The 21,460-nt window shown below is 41.1% G+C and overlaps 1 protein-coding gene across 1 annotated transcript; it reads left to right on the top strand.

Moving 5' to 3' along the window:
- Window positions 1-13,292: 13,292 nt before the first annotated feature.
- Window positions 13,293-13,832, top strand: LOC105190686 (putative uncharacterized protein FLJ37770). The gene has a single exon (XM_011153560.2). It carries the CDS (start codon window positions 13,293-13,295, stop codon window positions 13,830-13,832), a length of 540 nt encoding a protein of 179 aa, XP_011151862.2.
- The last annotated feature ends 7,628 nt before the right edge of the window (window positions 13,833-21,460 follow it).

The following is a 21,460-nucleotide window of genomic DNA, read 5'->3' as shown; positions in this document are numbered from 1 at the left end:
ACGTCAAACTCACCGTTTTTAAACTTTTGAAACCACTCACGACAACTTCTCTCACTTAAAGCAGTTTCACCATATGCTTCTATAAGCAATCGATGCGCCTTAGCTGCAGATTTTTTCAAATTAAAGAAGTAAATTAAAAGTTCCCGCAGATGACGCTTATTCGGCACAAAATTTTTGCACGAAAAAAATTATGTGATGCTGATACGGAGTTACTGATACTTCAAGGTTATGTTGTTACCAGATGTCCAAACTTACGATATTACGTTTTACATCTGACAATTTCAACATAACCTTCTGGTGGGGCCATCTTTTGTCAAACGGCGGAAACTTATTTGTACTCCTAATAAAAGTGCTCCCACCGATAAATCATGCAGAGAATGGTTTTGACGTTTCAAAAGTAATGATTTCAGTGTCGATGACAAACTTCGTCCAGGTCAGCTGAAGAAGTTCGAGGACGAGGAATTGCAGACGCTAGTCGATGAAGATCCGTGTCAATCGCAACATGAGCTCGCGCAATTGTTGAATGTTGATTGATGAACAATTTCTGTGCGTTTGGCAGCCATGGGAAAGATTTACAAAGAAGGAAGATGGGTGCCATACGAACTGAAAGAAAGAGACATCGGGAGACGAAAAGCCATGTCTGAAATCTTGCTTACCAGGCAAAAAAGAAAAGGTTTTTTGCATCGTATTGTGACTGGAGACGAAAAGTGGATATATTTCGATAATTCCAAACGAAGAAAATCCATTAGTGACCCAGGAAAACCATCCAGATCGATACCAAGACGGAATATTCATGGCAAGAAAGTAATGCTCTGTATATGGTGGGACTAGAAGAGTGTAGTGTATCATGAATTATTAAAACAGAGCCAAACCATCACTGCCGAACTTTACCAACAACAATTGATCCGTTTAAACAACGCATTGAAGGATAAGCGACCGGCATATGCAAGGAGACACGAAAAAGTGATCTTCCAGCACGATAACGCTCGGCCATATGTTGGAAAGATTGTGAAGGCCATCTTAGAAGCACTTAGTTGGGATGTTTTACCTCACCCGCCGTATTCACCAGACATTGCTCCATCCGATTATCACTTGTTCAGATCAATAGCACAGGGGCTTTCGGACCAGCACTTCAACAATTATGAAAAAATAGAGAAATGGCTCAATGAATGGATTACTTCGAAGGACGAGTCGTTTTTCCGGAGGGAATGCAACAACTGCCAGATAGATGGGAAAAAATAATAGCAAGCGATGGCAAATACTTTGATTAGTGTATTTTTTCATGTTTTTTCATACTAAAGTCTTTTTTTGGAAGAAAAACGGATCGAATTAATTCACACACCTAATATTTTTAATATCTATAAAGTTATAGATAATTTTGTGTAACGTAGAACAAAAGTTTATTTGTATATGGTTGACACGACTTAAGACGTTGTAAACTTTTAAACTTAAAAATGGTAAAAATATTATTAAATTATAAAATTGTGTCGGTTAGAGTGTTGTTTCCAATCCCGGTTCGATTTTAATGAAATTTTATAGATATGTAGCACTTATTAAATGTATGCCATAAATTGAATGCCACAAATGTGTGGAAATGTGTATATAAAGGGTATATATAAAGGGTCCCAAAATTCACGCAAGAAGTAATTTTGATAGAAAACACAGGTTTATAATTAAAAATTGAAAATTTTTTATTGATTCATAAAGTATACAGTATAGGGTTATGTATGGAATAGCATATCGGGTAAATGGCCTCCACGGCTTTGCTGGCACATATGTACTCTTTTGTTGAAATTTCCCATGACCGTTTTGCATAATTGTGGCTGAATTTCGTTGATACAGCGATCAATTTCCTCCTTTAAGGCGTAGGCTTGTTGGAATAAACCTTATACTTCAAAAAACCCCAAAGAAAAAAGTCCAACGGCGTTAAATCGCATGATCTGGGCGGCCAAATCTGATCACTAAAACGGGAAATTATACCACCAGGAAATGACTCATGCAGTAATTGAATTGTTTCTCGGACTGTATGGCATGTGGCATCGTCTTGTTGAAACCACATGTCGTCCACATCCATATCTTGCAATTTAGGCATAAAAAACTGGATTATCATGTCGCAATAGCGAGTACCATTAATTGTTATTGCCTGACCAGTCGCATTTTCGAAGAAGAATGGTCCGATGATGCCTCCAGCCCAAAATCCGCACCAAACAGTGACACATTGTAGATGCATTTGTTTCTCAACAATCACTCGTGGATTTTCTGAACCCCAAATGCGACAATTTTGTCGATTAACCAAGCCATCAAGATGAAAATGAGCCTCATCGCTGAAGATGATTTTGTTCGAAAAATCAGCATCCACTTGTTGTTGTTCCATAATCCATTCAACGAACTCTCTTCGCTGTGCGTGGTCAGTAGGCTTCAGTTCTTGAGTTAATTGAACTTTGTAAGCATGAAGATGCAAATCTTTCGTGAGAATACGCTGTAAAAAGCTTCTCGAAATGTTCAATTCTTGACCACGGTGCCGAATTGATGTTCCTGGACTCTCAACACACTCTCATGAACTGCTTCGATGTTTTGTGTTGAAAGACTTGTTGAAGGACGGCCAGAGTGTTTAAGATCACTAATTGATCCAGTCTCCCTAAATTTTTTAATTAATCTCTTCACAGTTGATGAAGTTAAATCACTATTCCGACCATATTTTGTACGAAAATTGCGAACTATAGCTGCCAAACTTTCATTATTTTTAAAATATTGCTCAACAATGAAAAACTCGTTGTTCTTTCGTGTAGTATTCCATTTTAAAAACTCTGAACTGTCAGCTGTCACGTTGTCTTTTTTTCGTTGGCAACACTTTACCGCACAAATGGCGCAAAATTCAAATCTTGCGTGCATTTTGGGACACCCTTCATGTATGTATGTGCGTATGATACGTGTGCATGCGTGGTCGTGCATAAATTTGCGTGTGTGTATTATATATACATACATATACAGGGATTTTTTAGCAACGAAAAATTGTGACGATTAATCAGATCAAACTGAGAAGAAAAGTCAAGTACTATTTTACAAAATTCGCAATAGTTATTAAGTTATTAATGATTGAAAATAACTACATCTAAAAGCTGCTTTAATTAATTATAAGCTGTTTTAATTAAGTGTAAGCTGTTTTAATTAATAACTTGAAAATTTGCGAATTTATATGTAAAATGATAAAAAACTTTTTTGTTAAGAATGACTTAATATAGAATTATATGATGACTATTGTGCCTAGCGACAGGTTAAAGATTCAAGGTTCAAAATTTGACATACTCGTATCTATCGCTAGACACAAATTATATAATTTATATGACTAACTAAACAATGTTTAATATTTCCATGTCAAAGACTAAAATTCGAAATATTTGCTGAAATGTTTTATTTTACTAATATCTTATACGATTATAAACACTAAAGTATCAAAATATCATTATTAAAGAAAAAAATTAAAGAAATTGGAAAAGCTTATTTTCTTACGTTTTCGAATATAAACTAATTTATATAACCTAACGTAACATAAATTAAATTAATAATCTAAACAAAATTAAACTTTTTTTTAACATAATACTCAAACCTTTCGCCCTTCTATAGTGATAAGTTTATTACTTTGCGTAAAAAGTTGCAAATTTATCAAATCATACAATTATAGATATCGTTTTCTCATCCAAAGTATCAGAAAACACGAGCCAGACAATAGATTTTAATTATTATTATTGTTCAGATGCTAATTACATCCAAATATATAAGAAAATAAACTTTTTCAATTCTTTCTCATTTTTCTTGATACTTTGACATATTAGTGTTTATAATGTGTAAAATGTTAATAAAATAAAAATTTTCAGCAAAATATTTTTTAATTCTAATCTTTCTTCTACATAAAAATTTCAAAAATTATTTATTTGATCACATAATAAAAAATTAAATATCTCAGAAGCAAGACGCTTCCGCACATTCGCCCTAGTAGCATGAGGAAATATTTATTAAGTACTGTGTCTGTAAAATTTCATTAAATTAGGCCAGGATTGAATACGAAACTTCAGTTCTTATGCTTATTGTTTCTACTATGATTGAAAATAAACATTGATTATTTACAAAATAACATAGACCAGAGACCGGGGTTGGTTGATACAGCTTTTTTTAATTAATTTTTCAAGCGTAAGTAATAAATGGAATATAAGTGGCATCAGAATTTTTTAATAGCCATATACTTATACAATACAAAAATTATTTCTTTGATTGAATATTTCTATTAATTTTGTTTCATCAATGAAAAATATAAGGCGACAACACTTATAACAACCAACCTCATATATAAGGTTAGTTGTTACAGTTATTGGGGTCAATTGTTACAGATCTCTGTATTTTAGAAAATAATACATTTAATGATTATAAATAAGTGAAAAATGTGCATAACATAGTTATTAACATTTTGCAGATAAAATATATATTCATTTAACATTAATGATATAAACATAAACATATTTATCAATGATATAAATATAAAAGCATATTTGTCAGTCATTTTTCAATCTTATCTTTTTCTTTCACAAATTACAGTAACATAAAAATAAAAATATTAGTTATAAAATGTTGCACTAGTAAAGCCTATAAAAACCTGACATAATTTTCAATTTTTTGTTTGAAAAGAAAAATGGAAAAGAAAATATTTAAATCTGAATGATTTAAAGTGTGTGAAATAGTATAAAAAATTATATGTGCTGAATTTCATTAAATAACATAAACTTATATCTCTAAAAAATATATCTCTAAAAAACTTATATCGCTAAAAATTTAACTTTGTTTCTTTTACTGTTTTACGAATTTATTTATTGTTTATTTTATTCTTTATTTATTGTCCGAACTTACTTTTCACCCAATAAAGCTAATTTAACAGATGTATCTATCCGTAAGGATTGCCGATTACTTTTTTCCCCTCCCTTTTGAAAACGCATACTTTATATATATCTACATGTACGTAATTATAATATTCAAATATTTAACAAGAACGTTAAAGGTGAAATTCTATATAAAATCACAATATCAATTGTTGCTATTGATTATAGCTGTGGTTATATAAAAGTTATTAATCTGTTCTTTTTAACTGCACTAGTGAACTAGTGCACTTATTGAACTAATGCAATAAGTTATAATAAACAGCTGACAGCCATAACAATAGATTCTGTAACAACCAGTCCCAGCTCACCATATTTACATATTTTGATTATTGATATAAACAAAAGTATATATTTCAAGCCGTCAATATAACTAAACATTATTACTTTTAAAATGAAGATTCTAAATAAACTATTGCAACCATAATATAGTGACCAAATTTATTGATAAAACATAATATATATGTCTGCTTTATTTTACTTTTGACTATCAAAAACTAAAAATATTTTTTGTTTCTGAAAATATACTATTGGGTGAGTGCAAAAGTTCGTGCGGAGTTTGTGAGTAAAAGTCACACAGTGATTAGGCAAACAAAAATCTTTATTCAATCAATGATATATTCTCCATCGTTTTCTATAATCTTTTCCCAACGTTCTGGCAGCATACAGATGCCTCGATCATAAAAACTGCGCGGTTTAGATTCGAAGAACGAAGAGACACCGTTTTTTAAGGCCTCCAAAGAGTCAAAGTTTTTTCCATTTAAATAATTTTGCAATGACCGGAACAAGTGATAGTCAGATGGTGCGATATCAGGAGAATACGGTGGATGCGTTAAGACATCCCATTTCAGGCTCTTCAGTTTGCGCAGCGTCTTTTTCGAAACGTGTGGTCTGGCGTTGTCGTGATGAAAGATAGCTTAGCTATGCAATAGTTAGCTTGAAATAACTTATTATAACCTGACCGCAATGTTTCTACAGAATAACTATATTTTTTATGCAATTTTATCGTTTGTCATTTTGCAATAATTTTAAATGTATCAACATGTCTCGTGTATCAATCATTCTCGATCTCCCCTAATTTAAGGAAAAAAATCGATTATTAAGTTTCTTTAACTTAGTGCTTTCTTCAGCTTAAAAAATGGAAAAGATATTGATTTCATTTTAATAAGGACGATAGCTGTGAATTTATAGTTAATTAAACAATAATTATAAATAATAGTTATAAATATCAATGTTTTTGCCGTTCTGATTTCAAAAGTTTATAATGTTTGTGGCAATCGTGCAAGTAAAATCTTTTGCACAAAATTATTTATAACTGTTTAATATTGAAGATGAAATAGTTAAATTTTCATGCAAAATTTTAGAATTGTAGGTTTCTTATAGCTTTTCCCAAAAATAAGTCTCTAATAAAACGCGATATTTCAAGTGGAATATTTGTCTAAACTTGTAATCTTTTCAGAGTTACACCCTTTATTTCAAACATTAATGTAAATTTAATTAATATTATCATATTTTATTTTGTTAATTATTATATATCATTATATTTATTTATATATTATATATTAAACATTATATAAGTTTAATTGATATCCTTTTGCGATAGTGTCATATTATATTCATAGTGTTAGTTATTATCTTTTCAACAGTATTGTGACGAACTAACTATCTTAATGAAATATTTGCTTGTACGATTGGCATATTTGAACATGCGGAACGGTGAAGAATGGCAGGATACCGAAGCGCATTATTTTATGCTCATTGAGCATGCATAGCAAATATTTTCTAAGGGCACACGTATATAGAATATTATCTAATTCCGCATGGTTATGTTACGTAGGTTATGGTACGTAAGCATAGAGGTACGTGTAGAACGTTCCGTTACGACACATGAAACTCCCGTGCACAAATTGCCACATATCATGTAAGAGATTTATTTTCCAAAGGAAACATTCGAGGAAGCTTGTTTTGCCCAAAGAAAATTAAGATTTGCCTAGCGATGAGGAAGATGTCCTGCAGCGACTACCAGAGACTGGCGCTTCGTTGTTTCCGGACAGTGGAGGAATCATAATCATTATCATCGTCTCGTGGAGATAGATAAATTGATCACATATAAATACCTGAAATAAATATCCTCTCCTAGCACTTATGTTTGCGTTTCTTACGTGGGACAGAAAACCGATTGACCGCACTTGGCCTTAAACGGCGTGGCACATTATTTTAAAGATTTCCGAGTGGCCATTAATCCTTCCGGGATTCTTGACAGGAAGAAATTTATTCTACATTCATTCAAAAATTCGCAGGCAAAGAATAGAACTATCTGAACTTGCATATATGCATGAAAAAGAGAAAAAGAGATTTATTTGCGTTTTGGGAGAAGAAACTTTTAAATATTGCGTACATTATACATTAATAAAAAAAGTTATATGTAACATACAGTTATATGTAATATAAATTATAATAATATGATGAATAATTATAAGAATGATGATAATATTAAAATAAATAAAGCAAGATTATTAACAATAGAATAATAACATAAAATATTAATATTTATTTTTTAATAATTCTTTATTAAATGTTATTGTTTCTTTCTATTATAAATAAAATTATTAATATCTTTATAAATATTATAAGAAAAACAGATATCTTTACTTTATCAAAATATTTTTCATCATTGATATTTTATTATTAATATTTATTTATTTGTTTACTATAAGACTTGTTATATTTATAAGACATTAATCATAAATAAAAAAAAATATAAATATAAACATTGAATGTTATGTAAATATTAAATATAAAAAGTACAGTGTAAATATTAGAGAGAGAGAGAGAGAGGGGGGGGAGAGAGAGAGAGAGAGAGAGAGAGAGAGAGAGAGAGAGAGAGAGAGAGAGAGCGCTCGTTATAAGGCAATTGAGTGGAGTTTGATAAAGGAGGCTTCTATGCCATTCGGTGAACTAGATATCGAAAAACTACCAAGAGAGTAGACTAGTGATTCGGTATTTTGCACATCGAGAGCTCGGTCAAACACTCGATTGCGGGACACAGGTCGACAATCTCGCACTCTCATAGTTTCCCACAACGCGTTCTTGCGCATCCTGGGCGCATATAAATTTTATCTGCTTACATCAAGTGCTGAGCTTCGTGCCGCTAATTTCTGATGTTCGTGACTGGGAATAGCTAGAGACTGTCGCGCGGAGGGGGGTGGAAAGAGAGAGATGGGATAGGAAGAGGAAAGGAGAGACAAAGAAAGAGAAAGAGTGCCCTTCGTTTCTCGCAAGCACAGCCAGCCACCGGGAAGGTCGTCGTACTTCCGGAAGCCGACCGTACCTATCTTTCGCCTGAGAACCATCGGATTCTGTCGGGTCGTGGTTATTATCGCGCTGGCTACAAGAATGGTTAGCTCGTACTTCTTTCATGGAGTTATCTGCAAAAAATAACCAGTCGCTCGATATATGACTCACGAGCGTTCGGTTAATTGAGTTTACCTCGCGTTTTCTAAACCTCGGCAATACTCGTCGAAGTTCGATACAATATTTCGCATACATTAATTCGAGCGCAAGTATCCTGAGATTAGCTGTTCTTTTCTTTCTTCTCTCAAGTCCCGGGCAGTGTATCTATGAAAATACTTTTTTTACGGCCAGAAATATTTTTCGTACGAAGTTCTCGCATCCGATATTGCGGAATGTATTATCTGACGTTAAAATTATATTTTAAGAGTTAATAGCGTCATTATAGGATAGAAGTCGAATTGTGAATCTTTCGAAGTTGCTCATTCTCGGATCTTTGAGAAAAGTAGGACGAGAGACAGCTGGAAAGGTTAAACTGAAATCCGAATTAACGGTTAATTCATAGTCGCTATTGACAGCATGCTATTACGTATGTTATTTGTTAACTGAATCGTTTAATATTTATAAAAATCAAAGAAACAAGAGATTTTTTTATCATTGATATCACTCGCGTTCTCATTAAGAACGATGTCACTCAACATTTTAAAATGGTAATAGCTATCCAATACTTTCCAATGTAGCCGGTTTGGGTTTTAAATTTAGCAAAAGTAGGTTATCTTTCTCATCTTCAGTTCGTTCAATTCTATCGAGAGAAATCAGTTTTGATTTCGATTCGGTTTAGTTGTGAAAGTTTTTTTAGTTATTTTCAATTGTGGTTTTCTTTTGTTAATTTTGTACGCTATTCGCAAAACGTTCGATTTTGTCTTCAGTGATAAAATCTCTTCAATTTTTTTTATCAGTAGCAATGTTGTCTAATCGTCAAGCCACGTAATAAAAGTGTTTATAAATGCAAATAGTAGAAAAAAGAGGACTTCTGAATATTGGTGTCAGGTAGCAACGCGACTCACGTGGAATTGCTCGTGAGTGAAGATGTGAATTCAAGATGGTGTTTCTAATTTGTTCTTGATATTAAAGGCCATATTCTAATTCCACGGATCGCATGACATAGAGGTACAGGTGTATATCCTCGAGTAAATTGCGCCGGGTGCTAATTATGTAAATTGGCGTAGAGCCCTCCTTTCGAATAAATTAGTTAAAATGTGTACAGACTACCCATAATTTTCTATTGAAATTACTAGAATAGAGAAAGAACACTGAGTGACGAGTAAAATGCGGAAGGAGGGGAAGGAAGGATTCCCGGTCTTTCAGTAATAATTATTCCGGTATGATTGTGTTAAATAATTAGCGGTTTTAATCTCGGTCGTGATGCGACATGATGCACGCTAACCTTGAGGATAACATAGAGTGTCCGGGATCTTTTGGAAATGAAATATTGCAAAGATTAATGAGATCAAACTAAGAAAGAAAGTCAAATACCATGTTGCAAAAATCGTAATACAACGAGAGACACGATAAAGTGATTTTGCAACATGACAATACTCGACACCATGTTGCGAAAGTGGTCAAGACATACTTGGAAACGTTGAAATGGGAAGTCCTATCCCACCCGCCGTATTCTCCAGATGTTGCTCCCTCTGACTGTCACTTGTTTCGATCAATGGCACACGGCCTGGTTGACCAGCACGTCTTATGAAGAAGTAAGAAATTGGATCGATTCGTGGATCGCTTCAAAAGATGACCAGTTTTCTCAACGCGGGATTCGTATGCTGCCCGAAAAATGGGAGAAACTAGTGGCCAGCGATGCACAATACTTTGAATCATAAATATATAACCAGTTTTTTACAATAAAGCCTCGAATTTCGGAAAAAGAAAACGGCGGAAGCAAAGTTGTACACCTAATATTAATGATTAAAAATTACCACATTCAGAGGCTCTTCTAATTGATAATTTGAAAAGTTGCGTACTTATTTGTAAAATGGTAAAAGACTTTTCTTCTCAGTTTGACTTGATTAATCTTCACAATTTTTCATTTCTAAAAGGTCCCGGACATCCTATATAATTAAATCCATAACATAAACAGCCTTACTTTTAAGGAGAATGTTCCTAAGCGAAAATCATTTTTCATCATTTTTTCAATACTTTTATATACGGGGTGTTTCAGACTATCCAGATCACCCGATTTTTTCCGTAAATGCAAAATTTTAGAGAAAAATGTTTCAGACAAAAGTTGTAGGGTCTGAAAGGATCTATTTACTGATGCTATGAATTTGACCTTGGGATAACCTTGAAAAGTCTAGTAAAGATTAAAATAAAAATTTTAAATGGAAATTCCAATTTTTTATTAGACCGTTTTTTTCTCACCAATTAATTTGAACAACTTATCTAAAACATCTTTTTATTTGCCTAATACTTTTTTAAATATTTAAGAAAAACTTGATAACTTTTTTAATATTTAACATGATATCTCGCTGACTATTTGTCGGAAGAAAAAGTAGTACTAAACTTCTTTTTAGTCTCTATTTAGTCTCAAGAATATATTCTTACAATAGCGCCCTGACTTTTGTTAACTTACTGACTTTTGGAAATTTCAAAATCATCAAATTAACAAAAAAAGCAGAGCACTATTGGATATATTCAATATATTCTAGTATACAGGCAAATAAATAAAAATTTCATAAATATAGGAGATGGTATTACGGACCAATCACTTTATAAAAGAAAAAGTTTTTTATGTATTACCTCGGGAAAAGCATCGGATTTTATATACTTTAGCGCTTTCAGAATTAGGATATGATATGAATAGCATAAAGAACGAATAAAATATAGTAATACAAAATATTTTTTTTGCGCAGTAGTAAATCGTAAATTAAGGTCTTAATAGGACAGAATAAATGATATAGCGTTTCTTTACTTTAATTGTAGAGTTGCAAGGATTCATTGCGACATAACGTATTTCATTATATCGCAATATTTATAGAAGGTCCCATTTGTAGGAGGACCCATTCTTCAACTAGTATATTGATAAAATTAGTATGTCAATAAAACAAAAAACCTACAGATACGAATTAGAATATTGTATCATAAAGTCACTCGTTCTAAGAGAAATAGAAAGAACCAAACTTACAACTCTCTCTACATCAACGTTCATGCCTTATTTTCATATAATATCGTATACTATCAGGCTGGCAAAAAAGTCATGTCATTTTTTTCTATATAAATCAAAAGTAATTTTTTTATACAAAGCAAGAACTTTATTCTGCAATATATTGTTTGTTTAATTCAATGACCTTTTGCTATTTGTTTTGTAGCTTCATGATTCCGATCTCGTAGAACTTCTGCAAAAGAACTTCTGCGTTCTTATCGGCAAAAAACTAATCTAAGTACCGTTTGACAGCCGCATCAGAATCGAATTTTTTTCCCTTCAAGGAATTTTGCAAGGGATGAAATAAATGGTTATCTGATGGTGCAAGGTCAGGCGAATATGATGAATGTAGTCATATCCCATCCAAGTTGCAACAATTTCTAGTAGATAACCAGCGATATATGTTGTCCAGCGTTATCATAATGGAATATAACATCTTTCATGATTCACCAGTTCTGAGCACTTCTGTTTGCTTGATTCATATAATTTGTCTAATTGATGACAGTATAGTTCCGAATCAATCGTTTAATTACGTTTAAGTAGTTTAAAAAACACAAATCCTTGTAATTTTACCAAGTAGATAGCAAAGCATCTTCCTTTGGTGAATGTCTGCTCTAGAAGTGCTTTGTGACGGCTCATCACATTTGCTCTACAATCTTTTTCGTTCCACATTGTCGTGAATAATTCATTTTTTATCATCAGTTAACATTCGTTTCCAAAACGAATCGTTTTGTTCACGTTTCAGAACAGAATCGCTGATATTGACGCGATTGGAGATAAATTTCTTTAAGCTCATATGGAATCCAAATATCTAATTTATTGATGTATTCAAGTTGCTTTAAATGGTTTTTAATACTCATATGTAATACGTTTAGCTTCTTAGAGATCTCTTATATCATATAATGGCAGTAGGATTCAAGCCATGCTTTTATTTTGTCGTCATCAATCTCAATTGGCCGGCCTGACCATGATGCATTTCATAGAATAGAGCATTATTTCTAATTCACAAAAAAATCTCCTGAACAAAAACGAGCAAATGTTGACACTGGCTAAGTTTATTCAGGATTCCTCACCATACACAGCACATAATTTTTTACTTGCACACCGTTCTGTCCTTTTTAAAAGTAAAAAAGTAAAATATGACGGAAATGCTCGTTCTGATTTTCTATTTTTAATTCAATGCCAAACAAACAATTCTTTACCGAATGATGCATTCTTTTTTAAAGAAGATTTGAAATATCAGATTTTTAAAGAAGATTTGAGATATCAGATTTTTAAAGATTTAGGATATCAAATGATATAAAGGTTATAGAATTTGGAATAAAGTTAGTTGCGTTTAATGACAAATAAAGCCATCTATTCGAGAAAAACGACATGACTTTGCTGCCAGTTTGATATATAATTCACAAAATATGTATTATAGTGCAGTTGATGTATAATTTCATAGTGCTTTTTTCTAATAAAAGTTCGTCCGAGAAAAAGAAAGAATTTTGTAATGTTTTATTATCATTTTAAAGTCTTGGTCTTACTTTCTCAGATCATTTTTAAATTTTTAAATTTAATCAATTCTTCCTCTAGTTACAGGTTAACAAATATAACGTGTCAAGTAGAAAAAGCGACCTTTCCAAACATATGCTTTTGTTTGAGATAATTTAACGATATTTTAAATTTTATTAACCTGAATAAGTGGTGCGAATTGGTAACAGTTGGGCTGTTCGTAGGCTAACACATAGATGGCGCTACTAGAATAAATCCATAAGATGTTTAGTTAGTACCAACCTTCTAAAGAAACGTGTATAAATTTCACAGGTGTCGGACAATTGGTTCGTGAGATATAACATTGTGAGTGAAGCAACTTTTGTTATTGTGAAAAAATGGATAAAAAGGAATTTCGTGTGTTGATGAAGCATTGCTTTTTGGCGAAAAAAAATACTGTTGAAGCCAAGGCTTGGCTTGATAAACATTATTCGGACTCTGCACCAGGAAAATCAACCGTTGAGAAGTGGTTTGCTAAATTTAAACGAGGTGAAATGAGCATCGAAGACGATGCACGCAGTGGACGACCGAAAGAGGCTGTTACCGACGAAAACATCAAAAAAGTCCACAAAATAATTTTGAATGATCGTAGAGTGAAGTTGATCGACATAGCTGAGACTCTAAAGATATCGAAGGAACGTGTTGGATATATTGTGCATGAATATTTGAACATGCAAAAGCTGTGTGCAAAGTGGGTGCCGGGCGTGCTCACAATCGATCAAAAGCAACAACGTTTTGATGATTCGGAGCAATGTTTAGCGATATTCAACCGTAATAAAGACGAATTTTTCCGTCGATATATTACAATGGATAAAATGGCTCCATCATTACACTCCAGAGTCCAATCGACAGTCAGCCGAGTGGACCGAACGCGATGAACCGAAACCAAAGCGTGGAAAGAAGCAACAGTCGGCTGGCAAGGTTATGGCATTAGTATTCTGGGATGCGCGTGGTATTATATTCATTGATTACCTCGAAAAGGGCCAGACCATCAACAGCGAGTATTACATAACTTTGTTGGAGCGTTTAAAGGATGAAATCACGAAAAAACGGCCCCATTTGAAGAAAAAAAAGTGCTGTTTCATCAAGACAATGCACCGTGTCACAAATCAATGAAAACGATGGCAAAATTGCATGAATTAGGCTACGAATTGCTTCCCCATCCACCGTATTCTCCAGATCTGGCCTCCAGTGACTTTTTTCTGTTTGCAGACCTCAAAAGAATGCTTGCTGGAAAGAAATTTAGCACTGATTAAGAGGTTATCGCCGAAACTGAAGCCTATTTCGAGGCTAAAGAGAAATCGTACTATAAAAATGGTATCGAAAAATTGTATGACCGCTATAATCGTTGTATCGCCCTCGAAGGCAACTATATTGAATAATAAAATCGAATTTTACCAAAAACATTTGTCTTACTATGTTAGCCTACGAACTTTTCAGCCAAACTGTTACAATACTGCTTGCGTGAAAAGTTCGCGGAGCGGCATCTATAAGTAAACGGTAGAATTATAAATTGTGGTCGGTTATATAGAATCACTCTTCACATGAACATAGGTTAGGTTTCATTTCCATCGGTCAATTCTTTCTGTGTTTACAAGCCAATTGAAGTTGACGTGTCAGTATATTTGTTTGCAATGGAAAATTTGAAACAGCGTGCAGTGATTGAGTTCTATGTTAAAAAAGGTTTAAAGGCAATGGAAATTCATTCTGAGATGGTAAATGTGTTAGGGGAATCTGCTCCTTCAAAAACAATGGTTTGTAAATGGGTACTTGAGTTTCAACGTGGTCGTACAAGCATTGAAGATGATACACGCAGTGGACGTTCAAAAAGCGCATCAACACCAGAAATCATTGAGCAAATACATGTTATTGTTTTTGAAGATCCAAGTGTGACTACGCGTGAAATTGCTCATACCACAGGCATTTCAGATGAACGGGTATGGCATATTTTGCATAAAGAATTACAAATCAAAAAGGTGTTTGGAAAAGTGGTACCGCATACGTAAACAATTCAACAAAAACTCGCTCGAAAGCAAATTTCTCAGCGTCATTTGGATCGTTTTAAGAAGAATAAAACCGATTTTGTGCGTCGTTTTATAACTATGGATGAAATTTGGATCTATCACCATGTTCCTAAATTGAAACAGGAACGTTTACAGTGGATTGAAGCTGGATGTTCAGCTCCAAAGCAAACAAAGCATGAAAGATCGGCAAAAAAGGTTTTGGCATCAGTTTCTTGGGATGCTAAAGGGATTTTGTTAATTGACTATCTGGAAAATGATAAAATAATTAACTCTGAATATTATTGTAACTTTTTGGATCAATTGGACGCAAAAATTCGTGAGAAAAGACCTGGTTTGCAGCACAAAAAAATAATTTTTCACCAAGACAACGCACCTGCTCACACAAGTGTTTTGTCAATGTCTAAATTCAATGAATTGAAGTACAAATTGCTTGATCATCCACCGTATTCGCCAGATTTGGCACCTAGCGACTTCTATCTGTTCCGAAACCTGAAACAATTCCTCCGTGGAAAGCATTTTTTGTCGAATGAAGAAGTTACAGCACCCGTAGAGGCATATTTCGCACCTCTCCGAGGGATGCCACCTTGTCGTGGTGGAGAAGCCCAGGCATACCCGTGATCCACTGGGGTAGTACCTTCGGTCCAACCGAAGGGAGGGCCCGGTGGGGAGGATCGCCTGCTAAGAGCATCCCAACAAAATCCTAGATGGGCAGCTGCCTCCAGGAGTTACTCAGAGACTGGAGGATTGCACTTGTGCAGTCCAAAGGTCCCCCCTACAGCGCGGGCTCGTTAGGTGAGGGCAGCCAGTCTAGGGGAAGGAAAACCCCGAAATCAAATCCGTGTGTGTGAGGACACGTAAAACCCTCACTTTTATGGTAGCATGTCGAACAAAGGAGAAAACCTTCCGATGCTCGGAGCCGGAGAACGGTGCGAGGCGGAGTATCGTCCCAGCACCACCCTTCTGTCGTCATCCCACGATGGGCTAGGTGGCGCGTACCAGGCGAGAGCGCCACCGGAACTGGTTACCGCCCGAAGGGGGATGCCAAAGGAAAGACCGGGGGCGAGTCGGTGTGGCTCGCCCCAGGCCTCTTTGAGGACACCTAAAAAGAAGAAAAGGAAGGCGGAAACGTCCGCCTTCCAATTGTGGAGGGACAAGAAGGTGCATTTTCCTCCGCTCGGGAACGGTAAGGTCTCACGGGCGGGGAGGAGTTCGGCTCCTTGGAATCGCGAAGGAGGGGCGGGGGCTAGCATCAACCTCACCGCCTCTCAGGTGTGGGAACGGCACTTCCCGGAGGAGGGGTTCCCTGTGGCCGAGGGCGAATATGCCTCTCCGGCCGAGGAAGCTCCTTCCCAGGACACGCGCGAGGGGTGTGCCGGCGTGGGCAGGAAATGCTTCCAGTGGGGGATTCCGCGCGTGCGGAGACCCACTCAGGAGACTAGGACCCTGGCTGACAGGGTCATCGCAGGCCTGAACTACCTGCGAGATCTTAGGGTTCAACCGGGGAAGAAGGCTGCCGAGGGCTACGTGGGCAGGAGCCTGGCGGCCTTGAATAACTTCACTCGTGAGTCCCTCTGCAACGTAGAGGACGCGTTGGAGGAGTTCGAGAGGATGGCGGAGGAAGGGGGCCTGGTGGACGTCTTGGGGCCCTGGAAATTCAAGTTTGGGGTTTCAAGACTGAAATCGCCCGCATTGGGCGGATACTGGAGAGGGCTTTGCCCTCCTCTGCAGCAACCAGTGGCTGCTGAGGAGAGGCGCGAAGACGGGTGGACAGTCGTGTCCACCCGTAAAGGGAAGAGGAAGGGAAAAGGGCCTCAGACAAAGAGAGAGGGTGCCGCAAGGAAGGCGGCACCTCGCCCTAAAGGAGGGAGAGCTGGGAAGAAGGGAGCCCCGAAGAAGGGGCCCCCTCCTCCCCAAAAAAGGCCTCAAGCGAGGAACCCCCGCGCAACCCGGTTACTGTCACCGCGTTGCCGGGGGGTTCCATCAAAGATGTGATGGCACACGTCAAGCAACGGGTCGACCTGCAAGAGGTCGGTCTGGAACCTAACAAATTTAAGGTAAAGAGGGCCAGGAACGAGGGGGTGTTACTGGAGATCCCTGGACAGGACGGTCAGGCGAAGGCCGACCGCCTGGCCAGGAATCTCCAGGATGTGCTTTGTAGGGAGGCCGTGATCGCCAGGCCGACGAGATGGACTGAGCTCTGCCTCGTTGGCCTGGACGACTCGGTTATCTCCCTAATAGTTAGGGCCGTGCTTAAATTAACGGGGTGCCCCCCGAACCATCTCCAGACTGGGGAAGTCAGGAGATCGTCGAATGGCCTGCCAGTCCGAAATTGGAGTGGGGAGCCACTGTTTTAGGTGTGGAGGGGCCAGTCACGTAGCACGGGGGTGCGCCGCAGAGGTGCGGTGCCTCCTGTGCCAAAATGAGAGGAGGAAGTCCGCTCACCGTATTGGCGGCCGGGCCTGCGAGGCAGTCCCCCGGGCTACCCCAAGATGAGAAGTCCCTCCTCGCCGAAAACAGCGAAAAAGAGGAGAGTAAGGCCGCACGCGGGAGGACTAGGGATGCTTTGCACCTCCAGTTCACCTGCGGAGCGGCCAAAAATATAATTCCAGCGACTAAGACCCCTGCAGCGATCCTTAAAGGGGCTAAAGAGGTAGGGAAGGGGGTGATGGGGACCGAGGTAAGTCTCCACCGGGAGACGTGCCGCGTGAGCCCTCGGGACGAAAAGGGGCGGCCACGCAACGTGGGAGCTGGACCCCCGTCTAAGGATGGAAGCACCCCCTCCACCGGGAGGATGGTGAGGTGAGCTCCCGGGTTGAAGAGGAGCGGCCACCCACCGTGGGAACAACTGAGGCCCGGAGGACGGGATCGAAAATCCCGGTTAAGACGCCTGGGACAGATAGGTCAGGCCCCCTTTCTGATAAGAAAGGGGGCATATGTGCAAAGGGGGGAGATGTCGCGAGCGCGGGCGCGGTAAGGTCGAAGACCCCTGGGAAACTGGCTCCGGAGCCAATAGAGGGCCGCCCAACCCTAGCCGGCAAAAGCTGCAGGCCGGCGGGAGAGGGGGGGTACCACCTCCCTCTCCCGTCTCCACCTCCGGTGTTCGAGATGGAGACAGGGACAGGCCGGACCCACATCCGGACCTGCCCCTATTCACCCATCGCACGTTTCCCTCCGCTGAGGGAATACGGTTGGTGGATGCTTTACTCCGGTCCAAGGACCAGAGCGAAGGGTCCTATTAACCCGGTCGCGCAGCCTTGCCGATCCCCTCACCGCGGCAGGGGAGGGAGGCGCCATCTCTACCAGAGACGGCGTACAACATCCTCCCCTCCGCCGATCGGGTATACCGGCGATCGCCCAGGCTGTTTCTAGCCCCACCGACACCAATCTCGGCGGTATCCTCATTAGCGGGCGTGTCTCCACGTCCGACACTGATGCCTTTCGGCATCAAAATACCCCCCCTAAGTGGCGGGCGTGGAAACACGCCCGCCCCCCACGGGTCCCACGTTGGGGGGACGGCCGCGGCGGCGCCCCGTGCGCCCACCGCCCCCCTTGGAGGAGGAGGCCAGCCAACATGCCGGACTCATCATCCGGTGGCCAGCCTCCCGTCCAGCTTCCTGACACACGGCGCAGCGTGGTGCCGATTCACACGCCTGCGCCGTGTGTCCGCCCTGGCCACACCTATAGCATAGTCCGCTTCGATCTTTCGAAGCGGTACACATTGCTTTGGTGTGGCCAGGGCTCCAACATCTATAGCACTGGGGTGGCCGAGCCGCCAGCAGAAATATGCTGACAACCGACCACCCCAGTGCCACACTCCCCCTCACCGCCGCAACTAAGGGGAGTCTCGCCCAGACGACCCCCCGGCCCCTCGCGCCCCAGCGCAAGGGACCAAGGTTGATCGCCTCGATAGGGCATTCTGTACACTCCGCCAATGCCCTTTTCACTTCCTCCGGGGAGGCCGCCTCGTTAAACCCAACAAGGCGGAGCTCCCCTTTCTGAATCTGCCTGTTGACCACTGCCTTCGGGATCACCTCCCTTAACTTCCCGGCCAACCATTCGGCCTTTTTCCCCTCGGGGTCCGGATTCGAGAGGCGGACGATCATCGCCCCATCGGCACTCCTTCCCACGTCCACCCTCCCGATATTCATCTCCCCGAGGGGAATTCTCTCCATCGCCTTCCGGAGGGCCTCCGCATAGGAGGCTCTCTGTGCAAGGCGTAATGTAACCGCCGCCGTCCTCGGTAGCCTCGGCCACCTCCCTTTTCCTGAGGATGAGGAGGGGTCAGAGGGGACCAAGGGACCCCGAACCCCCCGACCCCCTCCCCCCTTTCCATCCCTCCTTCCCTCCATAAGTTGGGTGGGTTGATTGGAAGAGGGGGCCTCTCCCGACTTTCCCTCTTCCCACCCGAGTCTCCTTCTCTTCTTCTTACCCCCTATAGCGTCGGCGGGTTGATCGGAGGAGGTCTCGGCCGACCCCCTTTCATTCCCTCCACGCTTCTCTCCCTTCGACTGAGGCAGGCGTCGGGTCAACGGGGCCCGATCAGCGCCTGCCTCAATCATCTCTCCTTCCTTCTTCCTCTTTTTCTTCCTGTGATCTACCATGGCCCACTCCCCGGTTTCCCGAGGTGCCACGGCTATCACCTTTCCTTTCCCCCTCCCCAAGGTCGGAGAGGGAGATCTCTCCGTCTGCATTTCCACCTCCTGACTTGTCTCTCTCATCCATGCACTCCTTTCAGAGACTCCCCACTCCGTCTGAGTCGCTGAGGATGAGAGAGACTTCTTCCTCTCAGCTGTCTGTGAGGACGACATCCTCACAGAAAGCTTTGTCCTCTCCTTCTGGCACTCATCCAATCGGATGTGTACCAGTCTTAATTCCTCCCTCACAGCTTTCAACGTGGCCTGCCCAATCTTCTTACCCTTGCGGAGTTTCCCCAACGCGAGGGCATCCTCATCCATTTTTTTGGCCTGCTCCCGGCTCCACTCCTTACTCTGTCTGAGTTGTCTTCTCAGGAGAGCCCTTTCCCCGTAGATTTTATTAATCTCCTCGACAAGTTGCCGGGTGTGCACCGCGACGTCATAGAAAAGCTGATTAAACAGCTTTACATCCTCATCTTCCCTTGTCTTTTTGCATCCCGCCAGTACCCGGTTACAGGCCTTCTCCATTTTCCGCAATTTCCCTTCCCACTTGGTATGGCTTTCCCGGGAATACTGTGTATCCTCCGGGACCGTCGGATCCTCCTCCAACAAAACAGTGGAGGCCACCGAGTCATCAAGCGACTCCGCCACCTCCACCTTCTCAGAAGACCCGCTCGCCATATCGCTCCCCTTATCCTCCCTCCTCCTTTTCCCTTCCTTTTTCAAAATGTCAGTCATTTTCTTTTTCTTCCCACCACTCCTGGCGGCTCGACCGGCCGGGCATGCCCGCACTACGGAAAACTCCGTAGTGTCCCCGAGTTCCCCCGGGGAACCGGTCTATGTCTCGGGCCCGGGGAAAGGAGACATTCAGGGGAACTGGACTCCCGCCCCCTACTCCCGCCGCACCCCCATTACTGGGAGGTGAGCCGGTTTCGGGGGTCCCTCGTCTCCGACACCGAGGGCACCGCCAAAAGCGCCGCCACGCGGGGGGCACCGTGGAAGGAGTAAGGTCACCGTCGTCGCGTCCCGACGGGACCCCTCCCCCACGGCGGCCAGCAATGCTCCGCCGCCCGAGGGATAGGTTTAGGGATGACGCGATCCCCATCCCCCGGGCTCACACCGGGGGGCCCCGGTCCCGACCTCGGAATACGTCCGAGCGGCCTGGAGCCCCCCCAGCCACCCCGTGAGGGTCCCAAACCTCACGGTGTGCAGACCCGAGTGTGGCCCGTCCCTCAGGGCTGCCGGAGCACCGGCGTGCAATGCCCTGAGAGACGGAACCTCCCACTGGGTGGAGTCCTGGCCCTCCGACTGCCGGAGCACCGGCGTGCAATGTCGGAGGGTTGGTGTCCTCACCCATCCTTCCTAAAAAATGGTCGAGGATGGCCGACGGCCACCCCGCCATGTCTACCCTGGGTGCTCTTAGTCCAGTCCCTCAGTGCAGACCACTGGCATGGTAGAACCTGCCAGGGGCCGAAGCCCCCGCCGGCACAGCTCTGCACATCACTGGGACCTTCAAGCCTCCCCACCACGACAAGGTGGCACCCGCGGGGAGGAGCCCCTGACCCCTACGGCATTCCTGGCCGAGCCTGGGCTCTCGCCCTCTGCGAAGGGAACCTATCCGCAACCACGCGGGATGTTCTTAACGGGTGCCTGAAGGAGGGGGTTTTCCCCCAGGAGTGAAGGAGGGCCAAGTTGGTCCTCCTCCCAAAGGAGAGTAAGACGCCCGGCGGGGCGCCGGCCTATAGGCCGATATGCCTGCTGGACGAAGCGGCCAAGATACTGGAACGCATCGTTACTGACCGCCTCGTCCAGCACTTGTCCTCGGAGGGGCCGGATTTCCACGACAAC

This window comes from Harpegnathos saltator, unplaced genomic scaffold (assembly GCF_003227715.2).
Source record: "Harpegnathos saltator strain DR-91 unplaced genomic scaffold, Hsal_v8.6 scaffold74, whole genome shotgun sequence".
Taxonomy (NCBI): domain Eukaryota; kingdom Metazoa; phylum Arthropoda; class Insecta; order Hymenoptera; family Formicidae; genus Harpegnathos; species Harpegnathos saltator.
Note: the sequence above shows the minus strand (reverse complement) of the source record. Positions and strands in the feature narration are given on the sequence as shown.

Excerpts from the sequence above, each read along its gene's own strand:
- LOC105190686 (XM_011153560.2), top strand. The coding sequence starts at position 13,293 with ATGGATAAAAAGGAATTTCGTGTGTTGATGAAGCATTGCTTTTTGGCG.